The sequence below is a fragment of the Myxocyprinus asiaticus genome, chromosome 28, assembly GCF_019703515.2.
Source record: "Myxocyprinus asiaticus isolate MX2 ecotype Aquarium Trade chromosome 28, UBuf_Myxa_2, whole genome shotgun sequence".
Lineage (NCBI taxonomy): Eukaryota > Metazoa > Chordata > Actinopteri > Cypriniformes > Catostomidae > Myxocyprinus > Myxocyprinus asiaticus.
The window spans coordinates 37,419,865-37,437,734 of record NC_059371.1 but is presented as its reverse complement, the minus strand read 5'-3'; the positions used below and the strand labels follow the sequence as shown (position 1 = coordinate 37,437,734).

Below are 17,870 nucleotides of genomic sequence, written 5' to 3'. Positions count from 1 at the left end.
AATCACTGGATTTGCCAAAGTTTGCTGGGTTAGTAACATTAAATCTTTGAAATATATTCAGAGTGGCATGTAGTAGCAAGTAAAGTGGATATCCATGGGCAGAACTTTATACTTTGTGTATTGAGGCATTTTCCACAATTTATTAGTGTGTTTTCTCGCGGAGATTGCTGTACCATTATTAAAAATAATAATATAATATTTTTAATCCATAGTGATTCTGTCACCAAGAGCTTTTCTGGGGTTCTGCTACACTAAAAAAAACTAATAAAATCAGAAAGTGCAGGCAGTTTTTATTGAACACAAATCCTTTACTCACTGAAAGCTGCATATGGACATACACGTTCTACGGCAAGCTCCGAGGGGATGAATAAGCAATCACACTCGTTCACAGGGTAAAGTTACTCCATGAATCGTTTTATTACAACTGTGTATGTTCACGTGGTACTCCTGTTGTTATTTTGGTGAGCTCTACATGACAGGGAATCAGAGAGAGATTAGGTATGTCTGTCACCCAGATCTCCGACTGAAGAGATTGAGATCTCAGCAATACAGTCAGGTAAGTGTGACGCCAGCATTATATGTCAGATGTAGAATCCGTTTCGTCAAAGGTGCTATGCAGATCAAGGTATAGCCTACTCACTGGGCTAATGTACAGATGGCAATTAAACTCAGACCACAGTTATAGACATAAGCTTGTCCTAATGTGACATTGTGAAGGCAATCAGTAGGGACACCAGAAGTACTGGACAAAAAGCTGATGAGTTCAGCAAGGACACTAGAGCAATCAGACCTCAATGCTTTTATAGACTAATAGGGGGATACAAGAGTGAGAGAGAGACATGGATGAAAAAACAAACAAAGAAAATGTGTACTCGAAAACATGGCTAGTGGCCTTTTAGGGCACAGTGGAGAGCAGAAAGCTAGAACTCTGCCTGGTCAAGGAGTTTGTTCCTGCTTTTAAACGTCCTCTACAGTGTGAGTCAAACTACTCCGTAGGAGCACAGATGGAGAAACGAGCTCTCAATTATAAATAGAACTTCTGGTACTTGTGTTTAGTCTAGGGCTGGGCAGCATGATCAAAATCACTGTATGAATCATTTTATGTTACAGCAATGGCTTGTTTCATGATTAGGGATGGGATTCGTAAGGAATTGAATGATTCTGGTTCCGATTCAGATTCCTCTTTTCTGGTTCCTTCATGGTCCCATTAGTGATTCTTTTAATACTTTTGAGGAATAACAATTTGGAAATGAAAAAATTACCAAAGTTCAGCCATGCAACTCTATGTGGCTCAAGCTAATAGGTTATTTGACTTGTTATCTGTTAGCCAGTCGGCTTGCTCACATGTGACATGTTAAGCCAATCGGCTTGCATGGCATAAGATGACTGGTCCTCTGACTTGTTATCGGGTAGTCAATCAACTTTTTAACATTTAAATGGCTCAGTTTTGCAGTTAAGCTGGTTTGTTCTGCAGTACGCTGCGAGAGTTTTCTCTGAAAATGCTATTTTCTCAGGTGGTTTGCTGGGGGTTTCTTTCTCTCAGCTTGCATGGTAAGGTCCTCTTTGGCAATGACACATAGGAGCACATCTTAACAAGGTAAGCCTTAGCCAAATCTGGCTGGCACATGTCGCTATCTTAGGTCATTAGATTAAAGAAATTCACACAGCTGGGCTAAATTACTAGTTAAATAATCTCTGGGCTTTCCTTGCTCAGGTACACATCATGAGTTAGTTCACTAGCGTTTAAGCTAATCGGCTAAGCAGAGCGAGGTATATAAAAAAGAAAGACTCATAAGTATCATTGGTTCGGGAATCAGACTACACTGGTCACGCTGTAAGTTTCACACTGTTGTGCCATACATTCAAGAATGGGACTACACTAGTCACGATTTATTTTTCACACTTAAGATTTAAAAGTATCGACTCATGAGTAATTTGTTCGAGAATCGGACTATACTGTTTGCACTTGATTTTATGCACTTCAAATTTAAAAGAACTGATTCATAAGAGTCATTTATTCAGGAATCCGACTAAACTAATCACACTGTATGTTTCACGCTGCAGATTCAAAAGATCTGACTTATAAGAGTCATATGTATGTATTAAAGGCACTTTATTTCATTAGAATATTTTCTCCTTTTATTTTAAATTTTATGGACAATAGCTAATATAGGTACACCTGTGAATGTGCTTCAATTGAAATCTTCATTAATGTGGCACGTTGCTACATTGCTCTGTAACGGTAAACAACTAAATTTGTGCTACATCCTTTAATATTTAGTTCTTCCTCATCTCAACTTGTTTGAGACTCGTCCTACATTTTTTCCTTCCTCCTTGTTTTCTACCATTGTATAATATACTGTATACTGTCATACAACCCAGCTGGAGGTTAGCCATTAAAAAAGAAATTTGATATACCTTGCTGTGCTCTTCAAGAACAAATGTGCCATCTTTGTTACCACAAAGAAACGAGCAACCTTTGCACAATTCGATCGTTAATTGTTTAATGAATAATGAATTTCTCTCTCAGTGTACAGAGGAAACAAAAGCAATTCTGCCGCAAAAATTGAGCATTCAAAAATAAAGTATAAAACGTTCTTACAAAGAAAAATCATGCCAAAGCTCCATTATGAATTAATGGTCTGTACGTCTTGCAATTCTGAAAAAATACCAAACCGTATTTGTCCTCTTCATTGTATATTTTTCTATGCATAGAGATACGAAGTAGCTCCCACTGTAATCAGAGTGATCTCACGCAGATAGAGAGAAATACAGTATATATTTTGTATATTTTTGTAATAAACAAAAGGACCTTTCATTATTTTCATTCCAAGCAGTCTTTCCACTCAAGAATGAATTGATTATCAAGATGCTTTAAGCGGCTATTATTTCTCAAAGATGGAGTGTAATTGCAGAGTCTATTGTACTGTAGCATTTTGATCTTTCCTATACTCTGATAGTAACACAACTCTGAAAGTTGGATTACCTGTATGTGGAAGCCTTAAGGGGAAAAATGCCAGTTATGTCATCATTTACTCACCCTCTTGTCATTTCAAACCCATATGTTTTTCAGTCTTCTATAGAATACAACAAATTTTTAGCAGTATGTCCAAGCGACTCTTTTCCCTACATTGAAAGGGAATGGGGACACTGTCAAAAATGGCAACACAAAAAAAGCACCATAAAGATTTACTGATATTTTTTACTTTAAAGCTGAAGTGTGCAAGCTATTTGAAGGTTCATTTCACGAAAACTGTAAACACTGTCTGTGTGTTTGTTTTGAGTGACCCATCCAGCCCAACACAACAACACTGGCTCAACCGATGGTGTGAGTTGGGGGCGGGACTGTCTGTTTTTAGATCAACAGCAGACAGGTAGTCTTTGCTTTAAAGTAAAGAGTTCTCAATAGAATTCAAATGGGTTATTCATGTGAAAAGGCTTCAGTTATGCCGCGCAGATGGGCATTTCAGATGAGAAGCATATTTAGCACGTATAAACCACCAAACACGAAATAAAAATGATTACACATGCTCAAAGTTTATTCATGTGGTCTCCGAAACATTTTCAGTGCAGGAAAAACCCTGAAATCATGAACTTCACAGATGGCACAGCATTCTATCAATACATTTACACACCACCTTGTCTTTTGTTGCAGTGTCATTGTTGAAATTTGCATGCTAATTGCGGAGTTATTAACAAATTTTTAGGGTGTCTGAAATATAATTTAGGGGGCTGAAGCTCACCTAAATAGGCTCTAGCAACGCCTATTTCATAGAAGCACCACAAAATTACGTGGTTGCTTCAGGATTTGCACTTTTCAAGTCACACTTTGCATTTATGACACTAGCGGTTAGGTTCATGTTTAAGGTTTAGTGTTGGAAGGTTGGTCTAGGTGATTTTAAAGAAAAGAAACTGGCTTTAGAGTTAATTTCACCTCAGAACTGCCGCAATGCGTGCAAGGAACCAGGTAATATCATTTTGCAAAAATGTTGCCAAAATCATGTTTTTTTATCATGAGATCAGGCACTACAGTACCGTAAATTTGTTGGTTGTTGATTGGCTTCAGAAGACGCAATCGTATGATTTAGTTTATGTGAGTAAATAATGACAGAATATTTTTTTTTTCTTTTATAGTTTATATAGTATATAGTATGTATAGCTTGTATAGTGTGAGCTTTAGGCATCCTGGGAGGTCTGCAGCGTGATCCCTGTGTTTATTATTGTAGATTGCTAGGGCGGAGCGTGAGTCATCGACTAACTGCTGGGTAACAAATGTCAACAGCTCAATCAAACTGTGCATCACTCTAGTCCCACTTTCACTGATAAAACACGCACACACATAGTGACACACACACACGTGCACACACACTGATCCTGCTCTGAACTGCATACTAAGTCCTCACTGCCTATTGCAGAGCACTAAAGCTCTTTAGCCAACATTATCATTTACCGTATCATCTCTCCACTACATTCTGTCTTTTTTCTCTCTTTTTCACTCAACATCACTCCATTCCACTATTATCTCTTCCCAGAAGAACTTTGATTGCTCAGAGGTTGCACTTTCATAGCTCACGAGATGTAAAATATGAATGTGGATAGCATAGCTCAGATCATTTGGTCTTTTTGGAATTTGATAAGAAATGTTTGGGTTTATATTGAGATGTCAGTCTTTTGCATACAAATCTGAGCACAGTTTGAGACATTGTTGAAACTCAAGATATGTGAGGTTTAGGAGAAAAAATCTCGATTTGTTCTCCCAAGTAACCCAATTCGTGTCTGAGAATCAACTGATATATTAGAGAGATATCATTTGTGATTTTTCTTCATACAAGCAAGAGAGGCAAGAAAGAACCCTGTAAGAAAAATCACAAATGAGATCTCTTTTATATCTCAATTGTGTTTCTCCCAGACAGCAATGTGATTAAATGGAGAGCAAATGGAGATTTTTCCTTAACCCTGTATGAAACACTTTGTTTTACTAGTGGAATATTTTTTCCCATTAGATCTTCTGACATAAAATTGCTCTAATAACAAAAATAAAATCATCTTTGTGCATATACTGTATGTGGCAACTCTGTACCACAATGTAATGGTCTCAAAATGTGTTTTTTTTATAAAGTATACATTTTTCATTTAATTTAATTAATATTACTCTAATTAATTGATGTGTTCATACACTTTAAAAATAAAACAAACTAAAATAGAATGAATAATTATCATGCACTTTTCAATATGGGCAGTTAATAGAGAGAATACAGCGTGAGAGAATACAGCGGCAGTAATCTCACATGCGTCTCCTCTAGAGTTTCATAAGAGATATCAAGAATGTCACAAATCAAATAACATCAAGAATGTCAGTTGGCCATGATTCCCAAGTCTTCAATCAAGTCAGAGATTGCATTATGAACTCAAATATTTCTCACCAAATTCCTCCAAGTGCAAAGTATCTGAGCTATGCTATCCACGCTAGTCGTATAGCTCAGTACTCTCACTGAATGTATGTACCATTGACTCATTTGTATTTAATTTGATTTACTTCTAAGGTACTTAGGAGGAGCAACTGGGACAAAGTTGATAGTTAAACAAAATGTTACTGAGAATACAATTGAGTCTCAAGAGCTATGGAAGAGCAACCTCTGTGCAATAAATTGTCCTCTGGTACACTTTAGGGAACCTCTGATCATTCATACATATCAATCAATGACCAGTTTAGTTGTTGTTACATCCTGTGTGATAAAATTGGCCACTTCTTTAAAGAGAGCATTGTGATATTATTAGGTTGTGTTGTGGAGGGACATTGTATTTTTCTCAATGTTCATTAGATGGGGCAAAACCTGCCCGGTTTCGCAGGCTGATTCTAAGTGCTTAATAACGCAATCTACTTTACTAGGACTGTACAGAAACTTTGTGTGCATGTTGATTTCTTTATGAAAGTCTGTATCTTTTTCAGCGTGTGTGCAAGCAGTCTATAGAGTGCCGGTCTGAGCTTTAAGATGGATTAATTTCTCTGCTCTGGCAGTCCTCTGCTCTCATAGCAACACAAAGTAGAGAGAGCTTAAAGCAAAGAGGCTTTCTTAAAGAGGAGTTATGATTGTGAGCCAAACACAAAACTGCAGAGAGAGAGCGAGAGAGAGAGAGAGAGAGAGAGAGAGAGAGAGAGAGAGAGAGAGAGAGAGAATTTGGGCATCATTACTGGGCAGTTTCTTTGGTCACTACTGAGGGCACATTGAGTGAAGTGTTCTGTCAAACTCAAGTGTTTTCGGCATGGGACAAAATGACTTAATTGTGGGTGAGAGCAGGTGGTACGGTGAATATTGAAAATTCCTCCTGTATACATCGCAACAGTCTTGTTTTGGAAGTAAAGATCTCCTTCATTTTCTACATTGGGGACTTGTCTTTTACGATGACCTACCATGAGCTCTGAGGTTGTTAATTGATAATATTTGCTTCTGTTGCAGTCATCAGTCTGTGTTATTTTATCTACATTTAAAAAAGAAATAATTTTAAGTAGTGGAATTCCTGGTGAAGAACATGATCCTGAAGGGAAGTGATCCACCGATCAGAGAATTAGGGACCGCCCGCAATCGAGTCAGTTTCCTTACACTCTCAAACTACTTATATAAAACAATTGCTTGATTATTTTTATTTATTTTATTTTATTTATTTTTTTCCCAATTTGGAATGCCCAATTCCCTCTAAGTCCTCGTGGTACTCACCTTAACGGGTGGCGGAGGACGTATCTCAGTTGCCTCTGCGTCTGAGACCGTCAATCCACAAATCTTATCACATGGCTTGTTGAGCGCGTTACCACGGAGATGTAGCGCATGTGGAGGCTCACGCTATTCTCCACAGCATCCATGCACAACTCACCACGTGCCAAACCGAGAGCGAGAACCACATTATAGTGACCACAAGGAGGTTAACCCAACTTGACTCTACCCACCCTAGCAACCGGGCCAATCGGTTGCTTAGGAAGCCTGACTGGAGTCACTCAGCACGCCCTGGATTCGAACTTGCGACTCCAGGTGTGGTAGTCAGCGTCTTTACTTGCTGAGCTACCCAGGCCCCCAAATTGCTTGATTTTAGTTGCTAATTATTATTATTATTTTTTTTTTTAATCACAGTCTGTCCATTATGAATATTGAAAATCCCTCAATAGAGCACAATAGTGACCTCCCAATTTTACAGCCATCTTGGCTCCGGAAGTACTTTTCCCATTATTTTTTTCCCATAGGGATTTCATATAATCCTTTATAAAAGAGTTAAGCCATTAACCAAACCAACCAGCTCTCAGGTGAATCAGAACAGTACAAACTTTGATTGATTTAAAGCAGAAAGGTATTCAAAAATCAGACAAAAAGCAAAGGTACAAGACTGTGTACTTAACGTCTTTAATGAGGGAATGAACCACAAATGACCCGTCGCTAAGCTTCGCCCCTCCTGGCTACCATTGCATGCTCTGACAAGCTCTGCAGAACTCCCCATAGGCATGAATGGGAGATTGCCGTGAACGGCGCAGTATTTGGCAAAATATTCTCATAAACGGAATGGATAATATTATTATGTGGGCTGGAATGAAGAATGACATTGTAAAGCATATTTATCTGACGTTTTCTTTTGTCAAATAAATTGTTAAATTACACAGTAATTTGACTGAAAACTGTGCAGACTGTGAATCAGAATTGAGGCAAATGGTCATCACAGTCACAACATAAGTGTAAGTGAAAAGAACTGCTTATAACATCTTATAACACTAATTTTGATGATGTGAACCCTTTTATTTACTATCACCTGTACTAAGACCTGAATCAACATGTAAATGAATTAATGTTAAGTTGTTAGCTATGATTTACCTTGGAGGAAATGTAGGTGTCATCACTGATGTTATACATGCTCATTTGGGAATGAGGAATGACACACTTTAATCCATATTTATTTAAATATATTTTTAAAAAGGAAGAAAAAACGCTGTGTGTGTCCTTTTTAGGTACGTTGTATCACTATTACAAGTGACCCAGCAACAACGCTTTTTAATTTTTTGGGTCATTTCGATAAAATCCCGCTTAAAACTACTCAAACACACATTACTCCCATTGGCTATCATTGTAAAAAGGCTAGTGCTTGTCAGAGTAATGGTGGTGGGGCATGAAGCATTGCAAATTATGTAATCGTATTAAAAACATATTAAAGTTGTTGATTATAAGGACAAAAACAATATATATTAATTACGTTTTTAATATAATTATATTTTAATTTTATAGGAAAATATTCAGATATAGTGAAATATATACAGTACAGTAAGTAGTTTAAGAGTGTAGAGACTGAATCGATTTGTCATTTGCAGTGCGTCATGGACAACATGTTTTTGTCACCCCTCTGTGGACATTTCACCTAGAAACTGGAGCTCGCATGTGCTCATATGTTCAAAAACACTTCCCGCCTCAGCCACTGGGGCAGTGGTCTGAATTTCGGCAAGCACAGAATGAGTTTGGCTGAAGAAATTTCAACCTACTGTTGCCGATTTCACAGAGATCAGTCTGGCATTAAAGTGTTTGGTCATTGCAGAGCTCTTTTGGTGCAATTTCCTGATTAGTGGATCTCTCTCTGCTAGATCACGGGTAGTGTCGTTTTTCAGTAGAAATTCCACTATCAAACGCGATTTTTAAAAAAGAAGTTGAAATAATGCGGACTGATAACTTCAGCAGGAGCATATACCATTGATCAACAGCCTTGAAGCTAATGGTAGTGTCTGTCTGTAAAGGTTTATAAGTTATTGTTCAATTTTAATTTCCCTTTATAAAATGCATGTAATTGCGCTTCATTGTGTAGGGTGTTTACGGCCCTACCTATATGAAAAGAGCAGGTGCACATGAAGGAAAATCAGTCCTGCAAAGACCTCCTGCACATTGCCTTTAGAAGATTCTCTGAGTATCACTTCATTCCTATAAATGCAAACCCTGATACTCTTGAAAAAAGCCCTGACTGCGTTTGATTCTCGATAACTAACCAATGAATGGCACTTTAGGGATTCTTTAAAACCAAACCTCTGAAGAAAACCTCAGGGCTAGTTCATGGTTTTACTAGAATTTAAAAAAGAGGCTTTAAGGCCAAATCCACCATGCCAAATCAGTAGTTCTCTCACATGAAGATATATGCCTCAGTGTGAGGTGTTACTGGTCTCTGGTTTGTTTATGGCTGTGTTTTTCTTCTCTTTTACCCTCCAGGAGGTGAAATACTTCCAGTTCCCTGGAGAGCTGCTGATGAGGATGTTAAAGATGTTGATATTGCCTCTGGTTGTGTCCAGGTAAGACTAAATCGCGTTCTCTGTGCCATACCAGCTGATTGTATGTCTGTGGCGATTCAATTTCCTGCTGCTAAATCCAGCTAAAACCACATTAAAGGGAACGTTCATCCTAAAATATGAATTCTTTCATAACTTACTCACACTCATGTTGTTTCTATCTTCCATTGAACACAAAAGGAGATGTTAGGCAAAATATTTTTCTTAATCACCATTCACTTTCATCGTACGGCTAAAACATGTCATAAAAGTAAATTGCTTCATTCATTAATATCTGAGAATCAAAACTTCCAGGTCTCTATCTCATAGGCCTGCCAGCATGTTCATATTTATATATATATAATTAGGCAGTATGTTTGCTGTAAGCTAGTATTCCATTCCAAACATGCACAGCTCTCTGGTCCTGTGATCTTCATATGGCTTTGGTAAAAAAGCTGAATTAACTGTGTGAACATTTTTTAACTCACTGGGCTGGCCATAGCCGTGAATGTAACAAAAACAGAGGTGAAAAACAAAGATGTAAAAGTAAAAATATAAACTGAAAGAAAAGATCCAACAAATGAACTTTTAAAGAGATAAAAAAAAAATAAAACTAAAGAATTGTGTTGTACTAGCTCATTTTAATTAAGTAAATTGAGCAAGCAGTAAAAATCACGTTGAGTCAACGCCATCCTTTAGAAGTCTGAATCCATTTGAACATCATAGCAATGTGATAATATCACTTTTTGATTACTGGGTTGAATTTCTCTTGGGCATTATGCAAAATAATTATGTCCTTATCTCAAACATAAATGTATTAAGTTGATTATACATGTGCTGGTTTAGTATTTTCAATAGAGCTGCTTTCCCTTTTTTTCAGTGTTGATACAGACAATCTTGTCTAATTGCCCAAGAAGAACTCAAGGTTGTCAGGTCATTAAAAACTATTTGATGCAATTAAATGATTTCTGAAATTTGTATAGATCCGACATAACCGTTGGAGTCTTTGCAAACTTTGAAACGCTGTTTGCAACCCATTTTAAATGTAATATGGCGTATGTCTGAATAAAACAGTATATTCAACCAAAAGCAAATGTAGGAACACCTAAAACACTACCAGCCACCATCTTTTGAGGAGGCTTTTTGACCAGGACAATGAATATTAAAGTAGCTTTTCAAATTGATTTTTTTTTTTTTTTTTTTTTTTGCTGTAACCTTTATTATATTAAAGGTGCACTCAATCATTTTTGTCCTCATTTAAAAAGTTTTACTTCTAAAGAAATTAATAGTAATATTGAAACATAACTATGAAATCATGACCACTCATGTGAGATGAAGAGATCAGTCATATCAATAACCTTATAAAAGCTCTTATATTCTACATGGGGTGGGGGCATCTCATGGGGGCAGCCATGGCAGGATCACATGACCAGCTAAATATTACTTGCTTAATCTCAGTAACTGCCCTGTTATTGGATACTTTCATTCATGGATTAAATTAATCCTGGCCCACTGTGCATAGTGAATTTCTACAATAGCACTGGTAACTGAAAATTACTATTTGAATGATGCTGCATCCAGGCCATTATGTGTCACTGTTAGCCAGTGTAAGTTACTTTGACATGCTTTAAAAAATTACTAAGTATTAAGGTATATAGACATAATTTTATTTTTAAAGAAAGGGCTACATTGCCTACAACAGTGGCCTAAAAATATGCTATTTAAAAAGACATTTTTCCCTTTGGAAAAACATGCACCACACATGCATTGTGGGCTATAAGACCAGGAACATGTATAAAGAAAGTAAATAGGGTAAATTGTGATTTTATGTTGACTTTTTAAATATGCACTTGCTTATAGCATTAAAGTAATTTGCTTTAAAGTGTACTATATATATATATATACTGTACAGCTGAAGAATACTCGCTGCACTAGGATGTAGACATTATCACTCAATTTAGATTGTAAAATGACATGAATAGACTAGAAGTTTATATTGTTTTTCAAGTCGCCAAACGCAGTGAGACGCAGTTCAGAATTTGAGATGAGAATTTATTCAAGAGCATTTAAGGTGAGGGCTCTGAGCTCTGCTAACATAATACTTAAGAGTTCATAAATGGTAATCTCTGTTTTTTTTTTCATGCCTTCTCATGTTTGCCATGAAAGCTCACCAACTGAAAAAGAGGCTTCCATTCGTGATCTACAAAATATGTCCCAAAATCCCCAAGGCCAGAGCGGCACACAATGACAAAGTTCAAAGTGCATTTGAAACTCCAACAAAGTTCAATGTGGGTGATTTTCACAAAACCTGTCAGGAAATGACAGGGTTATATATCACCTCAAACTCTAAAGAAACAAAAAGAAATTTGATTTTGCTTATAGAAAGTGAAGACTATTTTTATGGCTATTAAGATTTTTTGCATTGTGTGGTTATAGTATTCATGATAATAAACCTCACAATGGAGATTCACTTGTTAATAGAACTCTTGAGATGTTATGAAATGCCAAATGTGATTGAAATGACCAAGAAATGGTGCACTCTTTTCTGAAGTGGTTATTTTGAATGAGCATGATCTTAATTGCAGCTGCTTAAAACCCATTTAAGCATTGGTCAGCTCCATTCGGTGAAAAATATAATTGATGTGAAGACTTTATAGTGCTTAACAATTACAGGTTGTTTCTTGGAGTGTTTAATTCTTATTAAATTACCCTCTACAGTCTTGTTTATGTAACATGGGTGTCTTGGAAAGGAAGAGAGGAGACACAGGAGTAGATTCCTTTTAATCATAAACCTTGGAGTAGGACAATCGCAGGAATGGAAACGGAAGAAAGGCTCAACAATAGTAAATGCTGGAACAATCACTAAATCTTTAACAATCAAACTAAGCACAACATAACACCTCATAAAGAAACACTTCAAGGACGGACAAAGACTTAACAAAACTAGAGGGTATTTATACACTGAGAAACTAATGAGGGAATATAAGTGAGGTGCAGATGATGAAGAACTGATGGAAGTGATTAGGGCAGTGAATCCTGGGAAATGGAGTCCAGGGGCAAAACTTCAAAATAAGAGTCCTTGACGAGAACGAGGGAGACCGACTGTGACACTTATTTTTTAACTCTTTGATTTCAGCTACAATACATACTGTACCATCAAATTTGAAAGGTTATGGTATATTTTTCGGTGAGCCCCTGTAAGGTACGGCATTTGGAAAATTGCCTTACTGTTGTTGTACCGTTCAAAAGAGAGACATCAAAAATAGGTATGTTTAAATTGAAATAAACTGATTTATAACTCTTTATAATTGTTTTTTATTTATTTTTTTTTTATTTATTTATTTTTTTTTTTGCTACTTGTGATTTTTCAGCTTTTTTTTATGAGTTTGTATTCATGAATGTCTCTCAGGATATTGTGAGAGCAGCCACTGATGTCAGTAAATCTGATTTCAACTTCTTGGCAGCGGAATTTGTCAAATCGAAACATGCAGAAATGACGCATTTCCATAATCTTCTAAACATGTTAAACAACTGTTCAACAAGCAATCTTACTGGAGTGCTAAACTACAGTCAGTGTTTATTAGAGTGTGTAGATTTAGGACGATAGTGCAGTTTCTTTAAAAACCTTTCTGCTAAGAATAGATGTTTTTTACAAATGTTGATTTCCAGTCTCTGGAAAAGAGCAGATACAAATAAAATTAGCCACCATAATGCTTAAGTGTTGTGTGTGGTTGACAGGACATTGCTATATGGTTACTAAGGTGTTTTGAGTTTTTTTAAGTGCACTGTTATGCAGTTGCTAGGGTTTTCTGGGTGGGTGGTTGATAGGGCATTTTTAGGTGGTTGCTATGGTGTTCTGGGTGTTTCTAACCAGAAAATATCCCTCTCTGCTCTAACTTAACAACCACTCATTCTTGAGAGGTTGCTAGGGCATTGCTAGGTGGGTGGCTGCTAGAGCATTGCTAGGCAGTTGCAAGGGTGTTCTAAATGGTGGCTAAAGCAGTGCTAGGTTGTTGGTAGGGTGTTCTGTGTTTTGTTAAGTGCATTGCTATGCAGTTGCTAGGGTGTTATGGGTGGTTGCTAAGGCATTGCTAGGTTGGTGGTTGCTAGGGTGTTCTCTGTTTTAACGGCATTGTTATGCAGTTGCTATGGTGTTCTGGGTGGTTGCTAAGGCATTGCTAGGTGGTTGGTAGGATGTTCTGGGTGTTTCTAAGTGCATTGTTATGAAGTTGCTAGGGTGTTCTGGGTGGTTGCTAGGGCATTTTTAGGTGGTGCTTGGATGTTCTGTGTGTTTTTAACCCAAAAGTATCCCTATCTGTGTGTTTTTAAGTGTATTGCTATTTAGTTGCTTGAGTGTTCTGGGTGGTTGCGAGGGCATTGATAGGTGGGTGGTTGCTAGGGAATTTTTAGGTTGTTGCTAATGTGTTCTGGGTGTTTTTAACCAGAAAATATTCCCTCTCTGCTCTAACTTCTAACAACCACTCATTCATGAGTAGATGCTAGGGCAATGCTAGGTGGTTGCTAGGGTGTTCTGGGTGGTTGCTAAGGCATTGCTTGGTGTTTGCAAGGGAGTTCTGTGTGTTTTTAAGTGCATTGTTATGCAGTTGCTAGGGTGTTCTGGGTGGTTGCTAAAGCATTGCTTGGTGGCTGCAAGGGAGTTCTGTGTGTTTTTAAGTGAATTATTATGCAGTTGCTTGGGTGTTTTGTGTGGTTGCTAGGGTATTGCTAGGTGAGTGGTTGCTAGGGCATTGGTAGATGGGTGTTTTGGGTGTTTTTTAAGTGTATTGCTATGCAGTTTCTAGGGTGGCTGTGTGTTTGCTAGGGCATTGCTCGGTGGTTGGTAGGGTGTTCTTGGTAGTTGCTAGGGCAGTCTTAGGTGGTTGCTAGCATATACTGGGTGTTTTTAACCAGAAAATGTCCCCTCTCTGCTCCAACAGCTTCCAAAAACCATCTCAGTTTTGAGTGGTTGGTAGGGAATTGCTAGATTGGTGGTTGCTGGGGCATTGACATGCAGTTGCTAGGGCATTCATAGGTGGTTGCTTTGTGGATGCTTACTGGCTAAAAGTAAAAAAGGACCCACCCCCAAGTCTCTATGTTATTCTGAACTCTAGTTATGCTTCGGTTCTGTCCTTCAATGTAAGTCTATGGGATTTGTTTGCCTGTTTTATCATCTGACATGCGAAAAGCTGGCTGATTGCTTAGAAATGTTATAACATACCTCTCCTCAACAAGCCACATGATTTGAGATATCATTCATGTTTGTAGCACAATGAGTATGGGAGATATTACAATTCAAATTGTAATTCTTAATGTTAGGGGTTTGTTTAAATCCCTAACCTTAAGATGGTTGTGATACAATCTGTGTATGAAAAGAGGACATACAGTACATAAAGAACAGTGATTGATCTTTAATACCTAGTGTTTCATCAATAGCACAATGTTAACCTATTAACGATGAGGGAAAATATGTTTGAACTATTTTCTTAGCAAAAGCCTCTTTTAACCATTGTTCCTGGCCATGACAGTAGTTTACCTGAAAGAGAATGTCTAATGTTCACCATAGCGCCCCTATAAAAGCAATACTTTTATTTCTAAAAACGTTGCCACATACACACCACCCACACAAGTTGCCATCCTATGCAAATAAATATTGATCTGTTTCTCACCCACACCAATCATATCGCTTCTGGAGATATGGATGTAACTACTGGAGTCATATGGATTACTTTTATGCTGCCTTTATGTGGATTTTGGCACTTCAGATTTCTAGCCTCCATTCATCTGCATTGAATGGAGCTGAGATATTCTTCTAAAAATCTTCATTTGAGCAGATAAAAGAGAGTAATATACATCTGGGATGACATGATGGGGGTGAGTAAATTATGAGAGAAATTACATTTTGGAGGGAACTATCCTTTTAAAATGCTACTCTGTGTTGAAAATGACACACACACACACACCATAAAATGTTGATAATTTTATAAAGATTTTAAAGAATAGTTTACCCCATAATTACATTTCTATCATTAATTACTCACCCTCATGTCATGAGACTTTTTGCTGTGGAACACAAAAGGATTTTTTATTTTTATTGTTGACCAGTGACCAGGGGTTGTCAAACTTAAAAAAAAAAAAAAAAAAAAAAAAAAACATCATAGCACAGTAAAAGTAGTCCATACAACGTGTGTGCTGTATTCCAAGTGTTCTGAAGCCACATGATAGCTTTGTATGAGGAACAGACAGAAACTTAAGTAATTATTCCCAGATGACCTCCGCCAAAGTTCTGAATTGGACTACAAATGTTGTATCGACTGTAAAAATAGAGCGTCGAAGCAACTGACAGTAAACACCATCAATTCTTGCATGTCTCGTGACCAAACGTCAATGCCACCATATTTGAGAGCTACAACGGAGGGGAAGATGACTAAACAAGATTGGAATTTGGTGGCATATATGGAAGATGCAATTAAAAGAATCATTGAGAGAACCTAAAAATTCTCGCAAATGAAGACAATTACCACTATCACACATTAAACCAGTTAAATTGCCCTTAAATTGTCGGATTGCCTTTTTTGTGGTAAATGTACCACATCTGCTATTTACACATGCAACGGCTTTCCATCTTTTATCCATTTCATAAACATTCACACATGCGTCAAAATGCCGTTACACTCTGTGTTGCTTTATGCAATGCATTTATGCATTCAGTACAAATGCTCCTTGGTTTTGATGCTACCCACAATGACTGCTGAGGGCAGCAAATAAAATAAAAATAGTATTTTTTTATTTCCAAATATTTATTTTTCAAAAGTAAAAATCGTTAATGGAATCATTAAGAGAAATCAGCGGCAGAGCCATAATAGTTATATTCCTTTACGATGCCCATCTCTAAAGCTCACTTTGACATTTATAATGAACTGAACATATGCTTCATATTTCTGTTATGAGTTTCTAATGATAATTGTTTGCTCTCCACTTGGAAAGGTCAGCATGGGTAAAATATACACTGCAAAAAGGAGAGGATATATAGAGAGAGAAATAAAGACATTTCCCTAATAAATCCATTGGCACATGCAATTCCTGTTTGAAACGTCATCATGGCTGGCTGCAGATTACCTTCAATGCTCTTAGGGTCAACCTTGAACAAGCAGATGGAGTGCATACATAGGTGCTGCCCATTTATACTAACCTGATAATCATGTTTCATTCATAATGATAACGTCAAGGTTGAGCAGTACTTGCAAAGACATTTATAAGACCAACCACTTAAAGGGATATTTCACCCAGATTTGTTTAGTTTTTTTAAAGGTCTCTTTTATTCACCCTCATATTTTTTTCAAACCAGTATGACTTGCTTATTTAGAATACACACAAAAAAGATGTCAGGCAGAATGTTATTCTCAGTTACCATTCACAAGTGAATGATAACTGGGGCTAAATTTCTGCCTAACATTCCCTATAGTGTTTTGAAACTAAAAATCCTTCATTCTACACAATAAATAATACTTATATTTGTATATGTACTCACACATGTCAGGTGGGTACATTTTACTTCAAGATATGAGATAACAGAGTTCTCTGGTGACAATCAAACGCTTGAGGTGGCCGTTAAATGTGGGCTATTATCTACACCATCCCCCGTGTGAACACAGACAAAGGTAATGTGGCGGGGGGTTGTGACACTCCAAAAGACTGAAAGAGATTTGGACGTTTGGATTTTTCACTCAGATCTTTGGAAAAATATACGTGAACTACCCTCATGCTATTGTTCTGTATTAATGTAATTAAGATTAAATATAAACTTTATCATGTAATCATGAAAGCTGCTGCACTATGCGACTGTACCACCTATGGTTTTACCTTTTAAAACACAATCGTGATGACAAATATAATAAAATTATATCTTATAATCTGGCCCCCATCTTCACACTGATCTTCAATAGATCAATGGAGCAGTGTGAAGTCCCATGCTGCTTCAAACAATCAATAATCATTCCTGTCCCAAAGAAACCCAAAATCACAGGACTTAATGATTACAGACCCATCGCCCTGACATCTGTGGTCATGAAATCATTTGAGAGACTGGTGCTGGCCCACCTGAAGGACATCACTGGACCCTTTCTAAATCCCCTTCAATTTGCTTATCGAGCAAACAGGTCTGTGGAGGATGCAGTCAACATGGAACTGCATCATATCCTGCAACATCTGGACAGACCAGGGACATACGCAAGGATCCTTTTTGTGGACTTCAGCAGTGCTCTATTCTCCATGTTACAGTGCAGGATACGCCCATTCTTTTTTTTTTTTTATCCCCTTTTTCTCTCAATTTGGAATGCCCAATTCCCACCACTTATGTAGGTCCTCATGGTGGCGCGATTACTCATCTCAACCGGGTGGCGGAGGACAAGTCTCAGTTGCTTCCGCTTCAGAGACTGTCAATCCACACATCTTGTCACATGGCTCGCTGTGCATGACACCACGGAAACTCTTAACATGTGGAGGCTCATGTTACTCTCTGCGATCTATTCACAACTTACCACATGCCCCATTGAGAGCAAGAACCACTAATTGTGACCACGAAGAGTTTACC

General features: G+C 37.5%; 1 protein-coding gene across 2 annotated transcripts in view; it reads left to right on the top strand.

Annotated features, from left to right (window-relative positions):
* The window catches only part of LOC127418781 (excitatory amino acid transporter 5-like), a 65,970-nt gene that overhangs the window by 9,180 nt on the left and 38,920 nt on the right, over window positions 1–17,870 (top strand). For both annotated transcript variants that reach the window (XM_051659599.1, XM_051659600.1), the window contains exon 2: window positions 9,225–9,304. In XM_051659599.1, the coding sequence (XP_051515559.1) occupies window positions 9,225–9,304 (80 nt within the window). The remainder of the gene's footprint in view (window positions 1–9,224; window positions 9,305–17,870) is intronic.